General features: G+C 44.3%; 2 protein-coding genes across 6 annotated transcripts in view; both read left to right on the forward strand.

The window, feature by feature from the left end:
* Positions 1-16027, forward strand: part of SLC9C2 (solute carrier family 9 member C2 (putative)) — a 104522-nt gene extending 88495 nt beyond the window's left edge. For all 5 annotated transcript variants that reach the window (XM_032318250.1, XM_032318254.1, XM_032318252.1 and 2 more), the window contains 6 exons: positions 1699-1866; positions 3572-3703; positions 10127-10312; positions 11381-11462; positions 13542-13597; positions 15164-16027. In XM_032318250.1, the coding sequence (XP_032174141.1) occupies positions 1699-1866; positions 3572-3703; positions 10127-10312; positions 11381-11462; positions 13542-13597; positions 15164-15205 (666 nt within the window). In that variant the 3' untranslated portion in view covers positions 15206-16027. The remainder of the gene's footprint in view (positions 1-1698; positions 1867-3571; positions 3704-10126; positions 10313-11380; positions 11463-13541; positions 13598-15163) is intronic.
* LOC116576685 (translationally-controlled tumor protein-like) lies at positions 5249-5656 on the forward strand. Its single transcript, XM_032319170.1, has one exon. It carries the CDS (start codon positions 5261-5263, stop codon positions 5654-5656), a length of 396 nt encoding a protein of 131 aa, XP_032175061.1. The 5' UTR covers positions 5249-5260.
* Positions 16028-16804: the final 777 nt, after the last annotated feature.

Raw genomic sequence — 16804 nt, forward strand, 5'->3', positions numbered from 1 at the left:
CTTTGTTCCCTGTTTCTTGTGTCCTGAACAATAGCCTTCCTCTTAGATGTTTACAGCTAAACTTTCTGAAAAATTCTGTAATCCTTCTGGTTGATTCCAGCAGCTTCCTCCTGAAATCTGATAGCATTCTTATTTCCCCATCCTTGCCTATCTTCCTTTCCTGAAGTGATTCAGTCATACTTTATTCACCCTGAAAACTTTTTCTGTTGATGGCCCATGGATATTATTATTTTTGTAATCTTTACCACCAACATGGGGCTCAAACTCAGGACCCCGAGATCAAGAGTTATAGGCTCTATGGACTGAGCCAGCCAGGTGCCCCGCTCACCACCATGGAAATTATTTTTGAGGATTTTATTTATTTATTTATTTATTTATTTATTTTTAAAGATTTTAATTTATTTATTTGACAAAGAGAGACACAGTGAGAGAGAGAACACAAACAGGGGGAGCAGGAGAGGGAGAAGCAGGCCTCCCGCTGAGCAGGGAGCCCGATGTGGGGCTCAATGTGGGGCTGGATCCCTGGGCCCTGGGATGATGACCTGAGCCCAAGGCAGATGCTTAACAACTGAGCTACCCAGGTGCCCCTATTCTTAAGCATTTTAAAGGGTGACAAAGTTGATGGAAATCATGGCTGGCGTATTAATTTCTGGCACCTGATTTCTGCATCCATAAAATCAAGGGTCTTCTTCCACCCCAGACACTGGCCCATTATGATAAGAATTTCTAATAATGATGAGGGATCAGAAGGCAAGTTGAGGACAAAGCAGAAGCTGACACCCCACAACCCTCCACCATGGGATATATGTGACATTCCTCATGCACTTCTGGCTGCCCTAAAGCTAAGGAAAGGAAAAACAAATAGTTAACTGATAGAGATCATAATCCTGCAAGACCTGAGTCTCCCTCAGTTTACAAATATTTTAGCAATCTACAAGAATAAAGCATTTCTATCAATAGCCTAGCTTCCTGAAGGAAATTAGATACAATTAAATGTCCTTAAAACCTGCAGCTCATTGACAAATACTTGAGGCGGGCAGAGTAGAAGCTCCAGACTTATCTTAATATTGGGATGAATCATAATGCCTTGCTAGAGGGAAAAACAACTTTAACTTGACAATGGCGAGTAATCCAGTGAGTCTTCTTTAACATATGAAAACCCTTTTGAAACCTTCCTTTTCCTTACCCGTCCAACCCGACAGTTTATTATCAGTCACCCCGCACAGCCCCATGCAGCTTCTCTTTTTGCCCACCGGTCCTGTCCCTGTGCTTTAATAAAACCACCATTTTGCACCAAAGACATCTCAAGAATTCCTTCTTGGTCGTCGACTACTGACCGCACCCCCACCTAACCTCACCTGTATTCTAAAACCCCAGCTAATAGACTCAGAGTGGAAGGCTGCATTGGTTGCAGATTGCAATCAGTACTTTTGGTGGGATTTTTATAGAAGGAAGGTACGAGTAAGTAGAAGTGTTGTAAACGGGGTCATCTATAAAGATGAAGATTGGAAACAATCCTTCCCTTGGAGAGTTGAAATGTGAAAGAAACCGTGACTTTGGGGGGAAGCTTTAATACCTTTTTCACACCTGAAGGCCTTCATAAAGAATCTTTTCCCTCCTTCATTAGTAATTGCAGCAAACAGTGGGAGCTCCCACGATTTGATCAAGGATTTTTAATTTTGTATTTCGCTTTTGCAGTTGCATAGTTTGCCTCCTACCTTCGGAATAGACAGTAGCCTAAGGTCTGATAGAGGGTCCAAAACCATGTTCACAGAATACTGTACCAGTGGGGACATAATTGGAGAGCTGAGCTGTCTGCTTAAGCGTGAAATTGAATACACCGTCATCTGTGAAACTATTTTACAGGTAAGAACCTGGTTCTGTCTGTATTGTGGGCTATTAGTTAATTCTTTCTGAAGTACATAATGAATGCCAGCAATCTTTTCTTCCTCTGGGTTCTGATATCTTACACAATCCTCCCAGCCAGCCATTGTGAAGTTGAGCAAAGATTCGGTGTCTCATGTCTTGGCTGTGGGACCTAGAGAGCTATTTTAACCTCTTTGTGTCTTAATGTCCTTGTTTATTAAAAGAGAGAATGTCTAACTTTGGGCAATATGAAGATGAGGGAAATTTCTAAGTGAAGATCCTGGCACGGATAGACACCCAGTGAAGGACCACCATGTTCTGGGAGCAGTGTTTTTAAAGAACACTTATTTTTAAACACCCTTTCTTCCAGTTCTCACTGGCTTAAGTAAGAAGTTATCTATTCACCAAATAAGTGGCCTGATATCCCACGACATGTGGGGGATTCAAACAGAAATGAGCCAGAGTTGCTGCTTACAAGGAATTCTCCAGCTTTGGGGACTGTTACATGCAATCAAGCGGGATGCAGAGTCTTAGGGGTGCGTGGGACAGAAGGCAATGTTGCTTCGTCAGTTTTATACCGTTTCATTTCCAGAAGAGGACAGGAGGCATAATTGATTCACAAGGCTGAACTGAAGTAATTGAAGTTCATGTAGCTTAAAGAGGAGCAGTCTTCCTTATTTAGGGAAGTTGACCTCTGGAAATGAATACTGTGAATCAGCCTGTGGCTGGCACACAGGGGTCTGAGAGCACTGGCTCTGGGGCTTCCCAACAGATCAGGTTTGGCCACTCGCCTGACACAATCCAGTGGCAGAGACACTAGTGGTGGTGAAACAAGACAGGAAATTTATTTCAGTGATGTCAACACTGGGAACACATCAAGTGAGAAACTCAAAGACTCTCCAACGTGCTGAAAATACTTCCAGGTTTAGGAAGTAAGGAAAATGTGGGGCAAAGGTGGGTACATGTGCAGGTAGGCAGCGAAGGTCAAAGAGCTCACTATCGTGGAGTCACTGGCAGGGTCTTGCTGGCTTAGGGCAGTCCTCACTGTTCACAGAGATAGTGTCCTTCCTGTCCAGGGATGCTTTGCCCTCAAGGTCTTCCTCTTTTTAGTTTATTTTATTTCTTTATTTGACAGAGATCACAAGTAGGCAGAGAGGCAGGCAGAGAGAGAGAGAGAGAAGGAAGCAGGCTCCCCACTGAGCAGAGACCCTGATGTGGGGCTCGATCCCAGGATCCTGAGATCATGACCTGAGCTGAAGGCAGAGGCTTTAACCCACTGAGCCACCCAGGCGCCGCCCCTCAGGATGTTCTGCCCAAGCCAAGAGACAAGCTGGAAAGCAAAACCCAACTAGAAAGTCTGAGGTCAAAATGGAGGCAGCTAAAGTCTTCTTTTGAGCCTACTTCACCTACTGTGGCAATAAAAATAAGTTTATGTGGCTTAGTTTGTGAATCATAGCTTGTCCTGTATCATAGCTATTGACTGCTATAAATTTACTGGCTATTGCTAAGTATATACTTTATTTGAACTGTAAATTTTATTAAAACAATTTCTCCATAATGCAATGCTTTTAAATGGCGGAGTATCAGAATTGAACTAGATCTGATGGTAAGAGGGGCGAATTAAATCTTAACAGGCACTCATTTTCTGGTGACCTTGTAATTCAGCTCTGAATCAAGTTTGTTGTTTGATATCTTGTGGTTTTAGGCTTGCTTTATCTCCCTGGAGGATTTGTATGAAGGTTTTGATGTCTTCTGGCCATCCTTGGAATATAAAATATGGCTAAAGCTTGCGCTTGGTATTGCCTATCAGTATTTTGAATCAAGTCTCAGTGATGAGGTAAGTTAAATGATTCATGTATGAATGAACTTTTATTTGCTTTTTATAAAATTCATTTCATATTTTTGAGACAGAGAAAGAAAGGCTGTGTCTGACATTTAAAATGAGATTGTATGGGCACCTGGCTTGCTCAGAAGAGTGTGTGAGTCTTAATTTTGGGTTTGTGGGTTTAAGCCCCATATTGAGTGTAGAGCGTACTTAAATAAAATAAAATAAAATAAGATGGGATTCTAGAATTTTAACCACTCTCGTCCTGACTTCTTGCAGATCAATCCTCTTGTCACAGCTAATTTTCCAGGCTACCTGAAGTCATACTTTTTTAAAAAAAGGAGTAAATTCAGCAAATAATTAAATAAGTAGATTCCCGGGAACCAAATTAGTGTTAATCAGAACGAGTTGATGAAGTTTGGTGTTTTTTCATTGTCATTTTGCGTGTGTGTGTGTGTGTGTGTGTGTGTGTATCTGGGCTTTGGCATTTAAAAAAAAAAAAAAGATTTATTTATTTATTTGAGAGAAAGAGAGAAAGAGAAAGAACATGAGCAGGGGGAGGGGCAGAGGGAGAGGGAGAAGCAGACTCCCCACCAAGCACGGAGCCTGATGTGGGGATTGATCCCTGGACTTGATCCCAGCACTCAGTATACCAGGACTCCAGGATCATGACCTGAGCCAAAGGCAGCTGCTTAACAACTGAGCCACTTGGGTGCCCCTAGGGCTTTGACATTTTTAAAAGAAACCCCCTGGATGTTTTCAATGTGTATCCAATGATGAGGACCACAGCTCTAAATTCTGTCAGTAGGAAATACAAGAGGAATAGCAGGTTTCCAGAGGATATAAAGGTCCCTTTTCACTAATATGCAGACGCATAATGACTTTTGCTTTCAAGCTCAAAATCCCCAGGATTATGAGGCATTTATGAGATTATGAGATTTGTGTAGGCCCAGGTAGATGGCAACTGAGTTTTCTCTTTGGGCTGGATGCATTTTGGCTGTTTCCACGACCTGAGTGAGGACTGACTGGGGACGTGTTTATTATTATAGTCTACTCTACCAAATTAATATAAAGCCTGTGCCTTTTCAAAATCTTTATTGGGGTAACTTAGACTCTTTTATGAACTTTCTAAAAATTGGTAGCTCAAGTCTGTTCTTAGGTTGGCATAATTTACCATCCATATTTGTATCCTATTTAATAATTATTTGAACCCCTATTATAAGTTAGGAACTGGGGAAGTAACAGACCTGGAGTTCAACAATATTCATTGCATTGAGAGACTGGATATGAATGTTGGGTTAAAAAATTAGCATGTCTCAAGAGAATGAGGAGACAAGTCACAGAGTAGGAGACCATATTTGCAAAAGACACATATGGTAAAGGACTGTTATCCAAAATATACAAAGAGCTCTTAAAACTTAACAATAGGAAAACAAACCACCCAATTAAAAAATGAGCTAGGATTCCACCTGTCCCACCCGCAAGTGCCCTTTCAGCTGCGTGGAGCTCTCTCAGAGCTCCCGACTACTACTGAGCTAGTGCCCCTGATACTTTTCTCCAGTCATCATCATGATCATCTACTGGAAATTCATCAACCATGATGAGATGTTCTCCAACATCTACAAGATTCGGGAGATCAGGGACGGACTGTGCGTGGAGATGGAGGAGAAGATGGCCAGCAGGACAGAGGTTACCACGGATGACTTGCTCATCAGTGGAAATGCCTCTGCCGAAGGCCGGGAGGGTGAAGGTGCTGAAAGCACAGCCATCGTTGTTGATATTGTCATGAACCATCACTTGCAGGAAACCAGCTTCACAGAAGAAGCCTACAAGAAGTACATCAATGATGGCCTGAAATCAGTCAAAGACAAACTTGAAGAAGAGAAGCCAGAAAGAATAAATCCTTTTATGACAGGGGCTGCAGAATTAATCAAGCATGTCCGCACTAGTTTCATAAATGACTAGTTCTTTACTGGAATCTGCTGTGACCCCAAATAATTATTTTCTTTAAGGTTGGTTCAGAAATGAAAAAATGTTGGCTGTTACTTTGGGTGTATCACCTTGTCATAACTGATGGCTGCCCTTCACTCATAGAACGCCAGGACTTAGACAAATGGGACTAATGTCATCTTGAGCTCTTCATTTATTTTGACTATGACTTATTTGGGGCAGAGGCATTGTTTTTAAGAAAACAAAAACAAAAACAAAAATGTGTCATATAGGTTGTCTAAAAATAAAATGCATTTAAACTAAAAAGGGGGGGGGGCAAAGATCTTTTTTTTTCCAAAGATTTTATTTATTTTTTTGACAGACACAGATTGCAAGTAGTCAGGGAGGCAGGCAGAGAGAGAGGAGGAAGCACACTCCCTGCTGAGCAGAGAGCCCCACATGGGGGGTCAATCCCAGGATCTTGGGATCATGACCTGAGCCTCCCACTGAGCCACTCAGGCGCCCAAAGATCTTAACAGACATCTCACCAAAGAAGATACATAGATGGCAAAAAGGGGTGCCTGGGTGGCTTGGTGGGTTAAGGCCTCTGCCTTCGGCTCAGGTCATGATCCCAGGATCCTGGGATCTAGCCCCACATGGGGCTCTCTGCTCGGCAGGGAGCCTGCTTCCTCCCCTCTCTTTGCCTGCCTCTCTGCCTACTTGTGATCTCTGTCAAATAAATAAATAAAATCTTAAAAAAAAAAAAGGAGATACATAGATGGCAAATAAACATGTTCTACAGTCACATATCTTCAGAAAAATGTAACGTGTGATCCCATTACACACTTGTTGGAACAGCCAACATTTGGAAGACTGACAACCGCAAATACTGGTGAGGATGTAAAGCAGCCAGAGCTCTCATTCATTGCTAGTAGGAATGCAAAATGGTGCAGCCACTTCAGAAAGTTTGGAGGTTTCTTAAAATAATGAACATACTCTTACCACATATAATCCAGTAATCCGTATCCTTGAGATGTATCCGAAGAAGCTGAAATCTTGGGGCGCCTGGGTGGCTCGATCGGTTAAGTGGTTAAGCATCTACCTTCCATTCAGGTCATGATCTCAGGGTCCTGGGACTGACCCCTGGTCGGGCTGTCTGCGTCTCCCTCATCCCCTCCCTTCCCCTGCTTGTGCTGTTTCCCTCTCTCAAATAAATAAATACAATCTTTTTTTTTAAAAAAAGTTGAAAACTTATGTTCATGCCAAAATCTGGGCACAGATATTTTAGCGGTTTTATTCAGAATTGCCAAAACTTGGAAACTGCCAACAAAGATGTCCTCTAGTAGACAAATGGATAAATAAACTGTGGCCCATCCAGACAATGGAATACGATTCAGGGATAAAAAGAAATAAACTATCAAGCCAGGAAAAGACATGAAAAAAAAAACTTAACTGGATATTCTGAAATGAAAGAAGCCAATCTGAAAAGGCTCCATACTGTAGGATTCCAACAATAGGGCATCTGGGAAAGGCAAAACTATGGACAAAATAAAAAGACAGTGGTTGGGGCAGAAGGAATGAAGAGGGCGCACAGAGGACTTTCGGACGGTGAAACCGCTCTGCGTCATGCTGTAACAATGGATACACGTCATTACACATCTACGCATAAAATTGATAACACCAAGAGTAAATCCTAAATAAGCTATGGGCTTTGGGTGATTGTGACGCATCACTATAGGCTCATCACCTGCAGTAAGTAGAGCACCATGCTGATAATGGGAGAGGCTCTGCACAAGTGGGGGATGGAATCTACGGGAAACTTCTGTACCTTCCTCTCATTTTTGCTGTGAACCTAAAACCTCTCTAAAAACATTGTCTTAAAAAATGCATGTTGTACTGAGGAAGTCGTGTTTCTTTCACTATGTGGCAATAATTTTCAGAAAAATTTTAGCAGAACGGTGAAAGATTTAGATTCTTTTCTTTGCTTCGCCTCTTTCTGAGAAGTAGGATACACTCAGTATGTCTAGTATGAGTGTAGTGAGAAACTCCTGGGGAGAGAATTAGGACCAACAGGTCAAAACTTATGGAGTCAGATTTGACTCAGTAATAAGGTGAATGCCCTTTCATTTTTAAAAAAGATTTTATTTCTTCGAGAGAGAAGGAGAGAAAGTGCACATGCACACTGGTGGGGGTAGGGGCAGGAGAGAGAGAAGCAGGTTCCCCACTGAGCAGGGAGCCTGACCCTGGACTCAGTCCCAGGACCCTGAGATCATGACCTGAGCTCAAGGCAGATAGAGAATCTCTATTTAACACTTTGGCTTATTTCCTTCTAGTCTTTCCCATCAAAGAAGTAGCCAATTAAGACTTTAAAAATTTAATTTTTTAATTTAGCCAATTAAAAAAGGGGATTAGAACCACTGATTAGCTTATACTGCAACCCTTCCTCTAAACCACATAACTCAAAATTTACATGCATTTAAAAAATCAAAATAGCTTTTTTTTTCTTTTTTTAGATTTTTCTCCTTCCAAAATTTTAGGTATTTTTAGTTAACTTGTGCTTTTCATGCACAGCTGAGCTGGTGTTCTCAGCAGTTGTGTTCACTTTGCCCCTTAAAGACCAGGTCCGAGGGCGGTGCCCTATAGCTGTGCATGGAGATTTTCAGAGTGAGGGTACTATCCAGGAGATTCCTACCACAGGACTGACCTCTAAGCGCCTGTACTCTTTGCTGGAGCTGCTGGAACAGAGTACCACAACCTTAGTTGTGGCTTAAACCACAGAAATGTATTGTCTCAGGGTGCCTGGGTGGCTCAGTGGGTTAAAGCCTCTGCCTTCAGCTCAGGTCATGATCTCAGGGTCTTGGGATTGAGCCCTGCATCAGGCTCTCTGCTCAGTGGGGAGTCTGCTTCTCCCTCTCTCTCTCTGCCTCCCTCTCTGCCTACTTGTGATCTCTGTCTGTCAAATAAGTAAATAAAATCTTAAAAAAAAGAAACGTATTGTCTCATAATTCTTGAGGCAAGAAATCAAGTGGTCAGCAGGGTTGGTTCCCACTAAGAGCAGTGAAGGAGGGACTCTGGTCCAGGCCACTTCCTCGACTTGCAGATGACTGTTTTCATCCCACACAGAGTTCTCCCTGTATGTGTGTCTGTGTCCAAATCTCTCCCCCACCTTTTTTTGAAAGATTTTATTGACTTGTCAGGGAGAAAGGCGAGAGAGAGAACACAAGCAGGGGGAGCAGCAGGCAGAGGGAGAAGCAGGATCCCTGCTGAGCACGGAGTCTGATGCAGGACTCTATCTCAGGACTCCGGGATCATGACCTGAGCTGAAGGCAGATGCTTAACTGATTGAGCTACCCAGGCAACCCTCACTTCCCCGTTTTTGTTTTTATTTTTTAAGGATTTTATTTATTTATTTGACAGACAGTGATCACAAGTAGGCAGAGAGGCAGGCAGAGAGAGAAACGGAGAAGCAGGTTCCCTCCTGAGCAGAGAGCCCGATGCAAGGCTCAATCCCAGGACCCTGAGATCATGACCTGAGCTGAAGGCAGAGGCTTAACCCACTGAGCCAAACAGGCGCCCCAATTCCCCATTTTTAAAGAAGCTCTGTGCCCAGTGTGGGACTTGAACTCATGACCCTGAGATCAAGAGTCCTGTGCTCTACCGACTGACCCAGCCAGGTGCCCCCAAATCTCCCCTATTTATTTATTTGAGAGAGAGAGACCACACTAGAGCACAAGCAGAGGAGGGGCACAGAGGGGAAGCCAACTGCCCACTGAACTTGGAGCCCCACATGGGGCTCAATCTCCTGACCCAAAGATCATGACCTGAGCTGAAATCAAGAGTCAGGTGCTTAACCGACTGAGCCACCTGGGCACCTCTTCCCGTTTTTACAAGGACTAAAGTCATATTAGAATATTTGCCTACCCTACTCTGGTATGACCTCATCTTAACTTAAACAATTTCATCTGCAATGACCCTATTTCCAAATAAAGTCACATTCTAATGTACCCGGGCTCAGAATATCAACATATGAATTTTGGGGCGGGGGGTGGACACAATTCAACCCATGCATAACCGCTTCCTCCCTCCTCTGAAGACTGTTATTCTGAGCTTTGAAGTATGACTCAAAGCGTGTTGCTTTGTTTGGTTTTGGCTTTTTGCTATTGTTTGCTCACTTGCCCAGTGGGGTGTTTGTTTACTGGCAGGTAAAACTAAAACCACAAGGCATGGCTGACCACCTGCGGACGCTGACTGAGAGCTCCGGCAAACCTGGAAATCAGGCTGCACATCCATAACCAGGGCCACTAGGAGAAGCAACAAAAAACCTCTTGAGTTCATAATCTTGTCTGAGATCATTCTGAACTCTAAATATATTCTGTCTGTTGGTCCTAGGGTCTAAATGCCTTTTGACACCTGCAAAGAACTCAGCTCAATCAGTGAATGTGCTGCCTTCTTGATTCCATGGGTCATTTGCATGATTTATAGAAAAAATATATAATTTTATTGTAGGACTTGGACTTTCAGAAGTGTGTGGCTTTCAATCTGGCATACGTGGAGACTTTATCCAGCTATAATGAAATGACTATTGATAATGTGACCATGAAATTCGTCATTATTGTGTATGGCAGTGTCATTGATACTAAGACAGAGGTACCATATCTTGCACCTTGCATTTTGCCTAAAACCTGTGAGCAGGTAAGGACAGTTATTTCTAAAAAGTCATTTGCTTTCCATGGTGCCCCATAAGTGACTTGAAAACTCAACTGACCACCTTAAAAAGAAATGTAACCAGGAAGGACCCCGCAGTTCCCAGCACCTTTAATGAAACAGTCAACACATGCCCAGGGCTTCAGTACCATTAAGCAGTGTGTGCCCGACATAGCAGTGAGACGCAGGGGGCTCAGGGGCCCAGAATCCACCTGCCCTCTGCTTGCCAAGCCTTTTGCCTTGGAGTGGGGCTGTGCCTCCTGGGGAACAGGGGTGCATTTGTCCCTTTTGTGGCCTTCCTGTCTTTGTATCTCTCAGTAATTCAGAGGATGACGGTAAATCTAAATGCTTTTCTAGTAGAAAATGAAAATCTCTTTAGCTCTGAAGCTAGGGGTGGGGGCGAGGCCGGGAACAGCAGGAGCAATGCTCACAGTTTGGTTTAAGACACAGGGCTTGGAGTCAGGCCTACTTGGGTTAAAAGCTGACGCCTGTGCCCACCGGTGTGTGAGCAGAGGCTAGCTGCCTTCTGACCCTCCGTTTGCCCATTAGTGCGACGAGGCCAACAACAGCAGGCGTCTGGTTCTGGTGAGAGTCCGGGGAGATGGTATCTGCTCTCTAGAGATGAGAGTTCTAATTGTTACTGGTAACCCATGTGCCTTCCTGGAGGCAGATGTCAGCGAGAGACACAGAGTGAAAGTTCTAAAAAAGAAGACAGTCCTCCCGCCTGGGAAGGCTTGAACATCAGTGCAGGGGTGGGAGTAAGCTTGTGGATTTTGGGAATTCCCTCTTTTCCAAATTGGGAATGTCCGGTCTGGTTACAAGTAAGGTGGAGAAGGTTCCTTTCTGAAGTCTATACAGATGCAAAAGGTAATTTTCTGGTCCAAGACTTCTTGAAACAACACTCAAGGGGATGGAAATGAGAAAGGCGAAGATCTTAGGCTGGAAGCCCAGTTCTGGGTTCCAGCTCATTTCTTACATTGTTTGAAAACACTGGGAATGAGGCAGCTTTGCCATCAAAGGGTGCTCTTCTGACTGATTTCAAATTTTCCCTTTTAGGTTCAGGGAACTTCCGATTTAAGCAAGCTGCTGGTTGTGCAAGCGTTCGAGCCTGCCAAAAATACTGACTCCAAAGTCATGGGTAAGGGGCAGCCCATTAGTGATGGGAAAACCATGCAACATTCTCTTAATGCTAAGAAAATGACTTGAGGGTACAGTGTGGGTTTGTTGTCAGTCCCCATGCTTGGGCACACGCTGGCTACCATATTGCTTCTGGGAGGCCATCCACCAGCGTCTTCCAGACCCTAAAATCCAGGTGGCTCCTTTCTCTCTCACATCCCTTCCTTCACACTTGTGCTGGTAGAGAGGAGCGTCTCTGTTGTACCCTGTCCTGGTCCAGCAGGCTGGAATCACAAAGTGCAGAGCAAGAACGGGGAGGGCAGAGACCCTCCCACAGTGGGCCCTGGTGTGGAGAGCTGGTGTGATCCCAACAACCAAAGGGAATATGGAACCCCACCTGTGCTCTTTGAATATTGTCTTGCCCGAGGGGCACTTTGATAGTTACTCAGTAATGACAGTCTCTAAATGTGTCTTAGTGCCCCACGACACATCTTACCATGCCAAGCAGTGCACCGAGAGGATGAGGTAGGAAGGACTTGCTCTAGAGAACCCGCATTCCCTTCTTTCATTTCGTGCTCAGTACCCTTGCTCTACCAAGCTGCGTTGTCATCTCCCCAAGTGCCCTAGCTCAAAAACAGTCAGCCTTAGCATGCTTCTCCAATGGGCAGCATCCTGGCATTTCCAATTCATGTGATTGGCCAACTTAGATGTCATGCAATTTTCTGTGAATTGTTAATTCCAGGGGTGGGGGGAGGGTTGGGTTTACATGATTTTAAATTGTGTGCAGAAAGTGACATTTTATATATCATTTCTCATTTGCACAATTCCTTTTTTTTTTTTTTAAGACTTTATTTATTTATTTGACAGAGAGAGATCACAAGTAGGCAGAGAGGCAGGCAGAGAGAGAGGGGGAAGCAGGCTCCCCGCTGAGCAGAGCCGGATGTGGAACTCAATCCCAGGACCCTAAGATCATGATCTGAGCCAAAGGCAGCGGCTTAACCCACTGAGCCACCCAGGCGCCCTCATTTGCACAATTCTTATAAAATGCAGCCGCATAGGGTGCTGGGCTCCATGCCCAGTGCTAGATGGGAAACAGCCAAACTAGGTCTCTGCCCTTGTGAAGAGGAAAGACATTCAAGAAGTAATTCCCCTTCTCCCCAAGAAAAGCAAATTCAACCTCAGACATTGCTGCAGCTCACTCTCTAGGCTCTGTTCTGGGGTCATGTGCAGCATCTGATTTGGGGGAGCTCCCTCTGCTTCAGGTGTTCTCTTCAAGCCGGTGAACACTGAAAGAATCCTGACTCCAGTCACTCTGCACCTTCCATAGCTCTCTTGGGGCACCGGGGTCTATGGCAGGACTTGGAGCTCAGGGCCTAGTGTCAAGCCCATTGGGGCACCCTGCGGGCTGCTGAGTCAGAGATCTTAGCACTGCCAGGAAGCAGGACACAGGTCCCCACTGGTCCTGGGCCTGTAGACCTCAGTCCTTCTTCAGGCTCCCTGCAATCTACCAATTTTAGATGGATGGTCCTATATCACTCTGTATTCCCCAGTGAATTTGGGGCACAAGTCACACATGGTAGGCTCAAGGACTGGATTCAGCCAGTGCACTGGGTGTGTTTGATCCACCTACATGCTTTGTCTGCAAATTTTAAAGTAAGTTGCAAAATAGGAACATTTAAACATTTCAAATGCAAGAAAAAAATCCAGATTTTGAGCTTTTCTTGAAAAACTCAAAGCGTGCCAGCACTCGGTGCTTGTTCCTATATGTGCCAACACGTGGAGCTGAGCATAGGGGGAAAACATGCTGTGCAGTTGGCCACAGTCCACACCCTGCCCTCTTGTCTTATATACAGCTCGCTGCCTTATCTGTGTGACCTGCCTGTTCTCATTTGAGTGTGCCAGCCCTTGACTGGGGCTCTTGGGAGGCTAATAACAAACCTCCTTGAGGAAAGATGCTAAAGAGCCCATATGAAAGGGAGAAGGGAAAGAGGAGACCTACTGGGAGAAAGCAATTGATATTTCAGAATAGCCTTCTGCTACCTTTACTCTTAAGCCCCTAACTTAGTTTTTCTGTCTGATGCATGTATTTGGACTGTTTCAGTCAACACTGGTCTTCGAATGACCCAGAGAGAATATAATTGGAAGAGAAAGAACGAGGTAATATACTTGACACTTGGATTCGATTTTTCTTACCATGAATAGTAAACTACGTAGCTGCCAGGAGCTGTGAAGCCAAGTAGCAAAATATGGGTGGAATGGGGGTGAGAAGAGAGACCCTTCGTGGCAGCTCACTGATCGAAAAAATGGGATAAAGCACATCTGAATTATTTAACAATTAAAATGATGGAATTTTTTGGAAAGATGGGATTTTTTGCCCCAGGTCCCCTGTCCCAATTTCCCCCCTCTTGACCTCCTTCCCACGATGGCTCCATTGTGGGAATCTATAGGACACTTTTCTTGTTTTGTGGTGTTTTTTTTTTTTTTTTTTTGGTTTTTTAGATTTTATTTGAGACCGGGAGAGACAGACAGGGACAGAGGTAGCGAGAAAGAGCACATGCAGGGAGGAGAGGGAGAAGCAGGCGGGAAGGTAACTGTGGGGCTTAACCGCAGCACCTCGGGGATCATGACCTGGGCCAAAGGCCCACACTTAACCAACTGAGCCATGCAGGCGCCCCTACAGGCACGTTAAGGATGGGGAGGGTCAGGCCATGAGCAAGATTAGACATTAGCGTCTGAATGCCTGTGCCTCTCCCTTTAGAGGTGGGGTCCCTGGGGCATTGGGAGCCACAGGCGGATTCCAGGAACCTTTACTTGATGCTCTTTTAAAGGGAGGAAACTCATTTAACCATTAGGTTACTTGAAATGTTTTATATTAAAACAAACGTATTATGGAGTAGGGTGACAAATTTGCATGAATTTTTAAGATAAACCAGGAGACTTCAAACCATTTTGTTATGAGAGTCACGGGAAGTTTTGCTCTGACATCTTTGCCTGCTTTCCTCAGCAACTGGGGTCAATTTGGAAAGCTTGAGAAGTGCTGGAAAGCGTGTGGAGTGGGAGAGGGGAGGGCTGGTCACATGGGGCCAGGACAGAGTGGAGGGAAGTCTGGGGAGTGGGGGACCTGCGAAGCTAGTTACTAGAGGGGTTTCTGTCAGGGCCACTAACAGCTCCTTTGGGCCCAAGCCTACGCAGCTGAGTGAAGATGGCGCTGACAGGGCATTAAGGCACGAGGCAAATGCACAGGTGGGCGGGGGGGGGGCGGGCTGTAAATGGTGCCAGGGATGGGCTCCGGGCCCTTTAGCACCCTCTCTCTCCCCGAGTTGTGAGGTCACCCCAAATAAATATGCTTTCCAAGGGAAAATGTTGTGCCATCTATGTGCAGTTTCAGAAGTCCCATGACCTATTGCAGGCCCAGTCAGTCACCCTAAGACCCTTTTAATAGAATTGTGGGCCTGCACAGTCATCTGTGATAGGGCGATGTAGTGTTTGTTGGGGGAAGGAAAGTTGCATTGACCAAATGTACGACTGATGATGGTTCCTTTAAACAAAGTAACTTAGTTCTTTTTAGGCAGCCTTCTTAGCGTCTACTTCTCCTTTCTTAAAAAGGACTCATTTTCACAAATGGGAACCTAATTGGGAGTCATGTAATTGACTTAACTGACTCCTCACTGTCTCCATCTTTTCCGGGCCCCGTTATTTAACAAAAATTCTCATTTTCTTTAGGAAAGATGTTTCCAGTTATCCTGGAATCGGTCACAAAGTTAACCGGGATTCAACTCACCTGACATTTTTCCCGAGGCACAACTTTGTTGGACTACACTTGCTGAGTTAACACAGTATCTCTTCACAAGAGGCTGTCTGATGGTCTAGAGATGCAAATGTCTCTCTCAAAGCCCTTAATTAGAATATTCTTTAGAGGGAGTGTTCCAGATGATAAAATAGAAACTTCTAAGTTTTCTGATGGCAGTTAATACTTAAAAACGTTTCTCCTGAAACGCTGTCTTAATATTTTGCTTTTGAGTTTGTGTCGTTGGGAAGTGGATCCCATTTTAGGAAAGAATACTAACGATGGTAATGTGATATATGCAGAGTTAGGGTGAAGACTGAGCTAACCTCCTGGCCCAAGTGCGGAAGGATTACCTGGTAAGGTAGTGAGAAGTTGCTGGAACAGTGAACTGCTGTATTTATTTCAAAACTGATGGACTGGTGTAAAAGCTCTCATTTGAAGCAGTCGCATCATACCTGAGATGTTCAAAAATTTGTCAGGATCATGATGCAATTCATGGCCTACCAAATGAAACCAAAGAGCTGTAGCAATTTATGAGAGTAATGTAAGTTCTTAGGAGTATTGGTATTAGACTGAAGCATAGGAACCTATATAATTTGATATGCTGTCAGTGCCTCCCTAACATTTTCCAGAGAAGTTATTCCCTCCCTCCCCGACTTAGTAAATGTTGAAAAACGGAACTATGTTCCACCATATTAGTGAAAGCAAAGTTCAGGAGAAATTAACAATTTTACATTGCATAATACTGTTTGTATCACTTTTCAATTTCTTTTTAAAAGTCAAATAAAGTTCAGTTTTATGGCCTGTTTGTTTATTATTTGGAATCCGTTATCCCTTTTCATCTTAACAAGATTTTGAAAGGATATTCGGTTCTCAACTTTAGGAAAAACCAGGATAGAGGTAAGAATAGAAGAAAAGGTGAGAGACAAAAGTCCTTTCAGAACCTCTGGGTACCTCGCATACTAGGGCAGTATTTCAGTGCAGATGACCAGTGTCATCTGCTAATTCTGGATGTGGCCGCACATGCAGGAACCGGCCACCATGACTGAACCACAAAGGGTTTGTCTTCCTTTTTTTCATTATATAAACATGTTGACACACCATGCTATATTAGTTTCAGGTGTACGATCTACTGATTCAGCTTCTCTAAACGTTATGCTGTGTTCACCCCAAGTGTAGCCACCATCTGTCACCCCATGATGCTATTATAGTAGCACTGACAATATTCCCCTATGCCGTACCCTTCATCCATGTGACTTTTTCTATTATTATGGTAGCAACATGTCTGGAAATGGGGGCAGGGGAGGGCACGCCGGTGCAGGTACTTGAGGTTACCATGAAGCTAGGCTGCAGCCTCTTCCCTAGAGGCTGGGCCTGGGACTTTGAGCCTCGGGTTAGCAAAATGAGGGCAAGTTCTCTGTATGAGGTTTTTGCCTTATTGTCAGGAATGGACCTCATCTTGGGCCAGCACTGTCAGGTACCCACACCTATCACTTTTAAGATTTATTTTAACTGGCAGAACATACTGTTAATTGAAGACGCGAAAGCAGGAAAACCTGCTTCTGGTCTTTTAGATG

Source organism: Mustela erminea, chromosome 17 (assembly GCF_009829155.1).
Source record: "Mustela erminea isolate mMusErm1 chromosome 17, mMusErm1.Pri, whole genome shotgun sequence".
Lineage (NCBI taxonomy): Eukaryota > Metazoa > Chordata > Mammalia > Carnivora > Mustelidae > Mustela > Mustela erminea.

Bases quoted from the DNA above. Each gene is read 5' to 3' on its own strand.
- LOC116576685 (XM_032319170.1), top strand. From the start codon at position 5,261: ATGATCATCTACTGGAAATTCATCAACCATGATGAGATGTTCTCCAAC.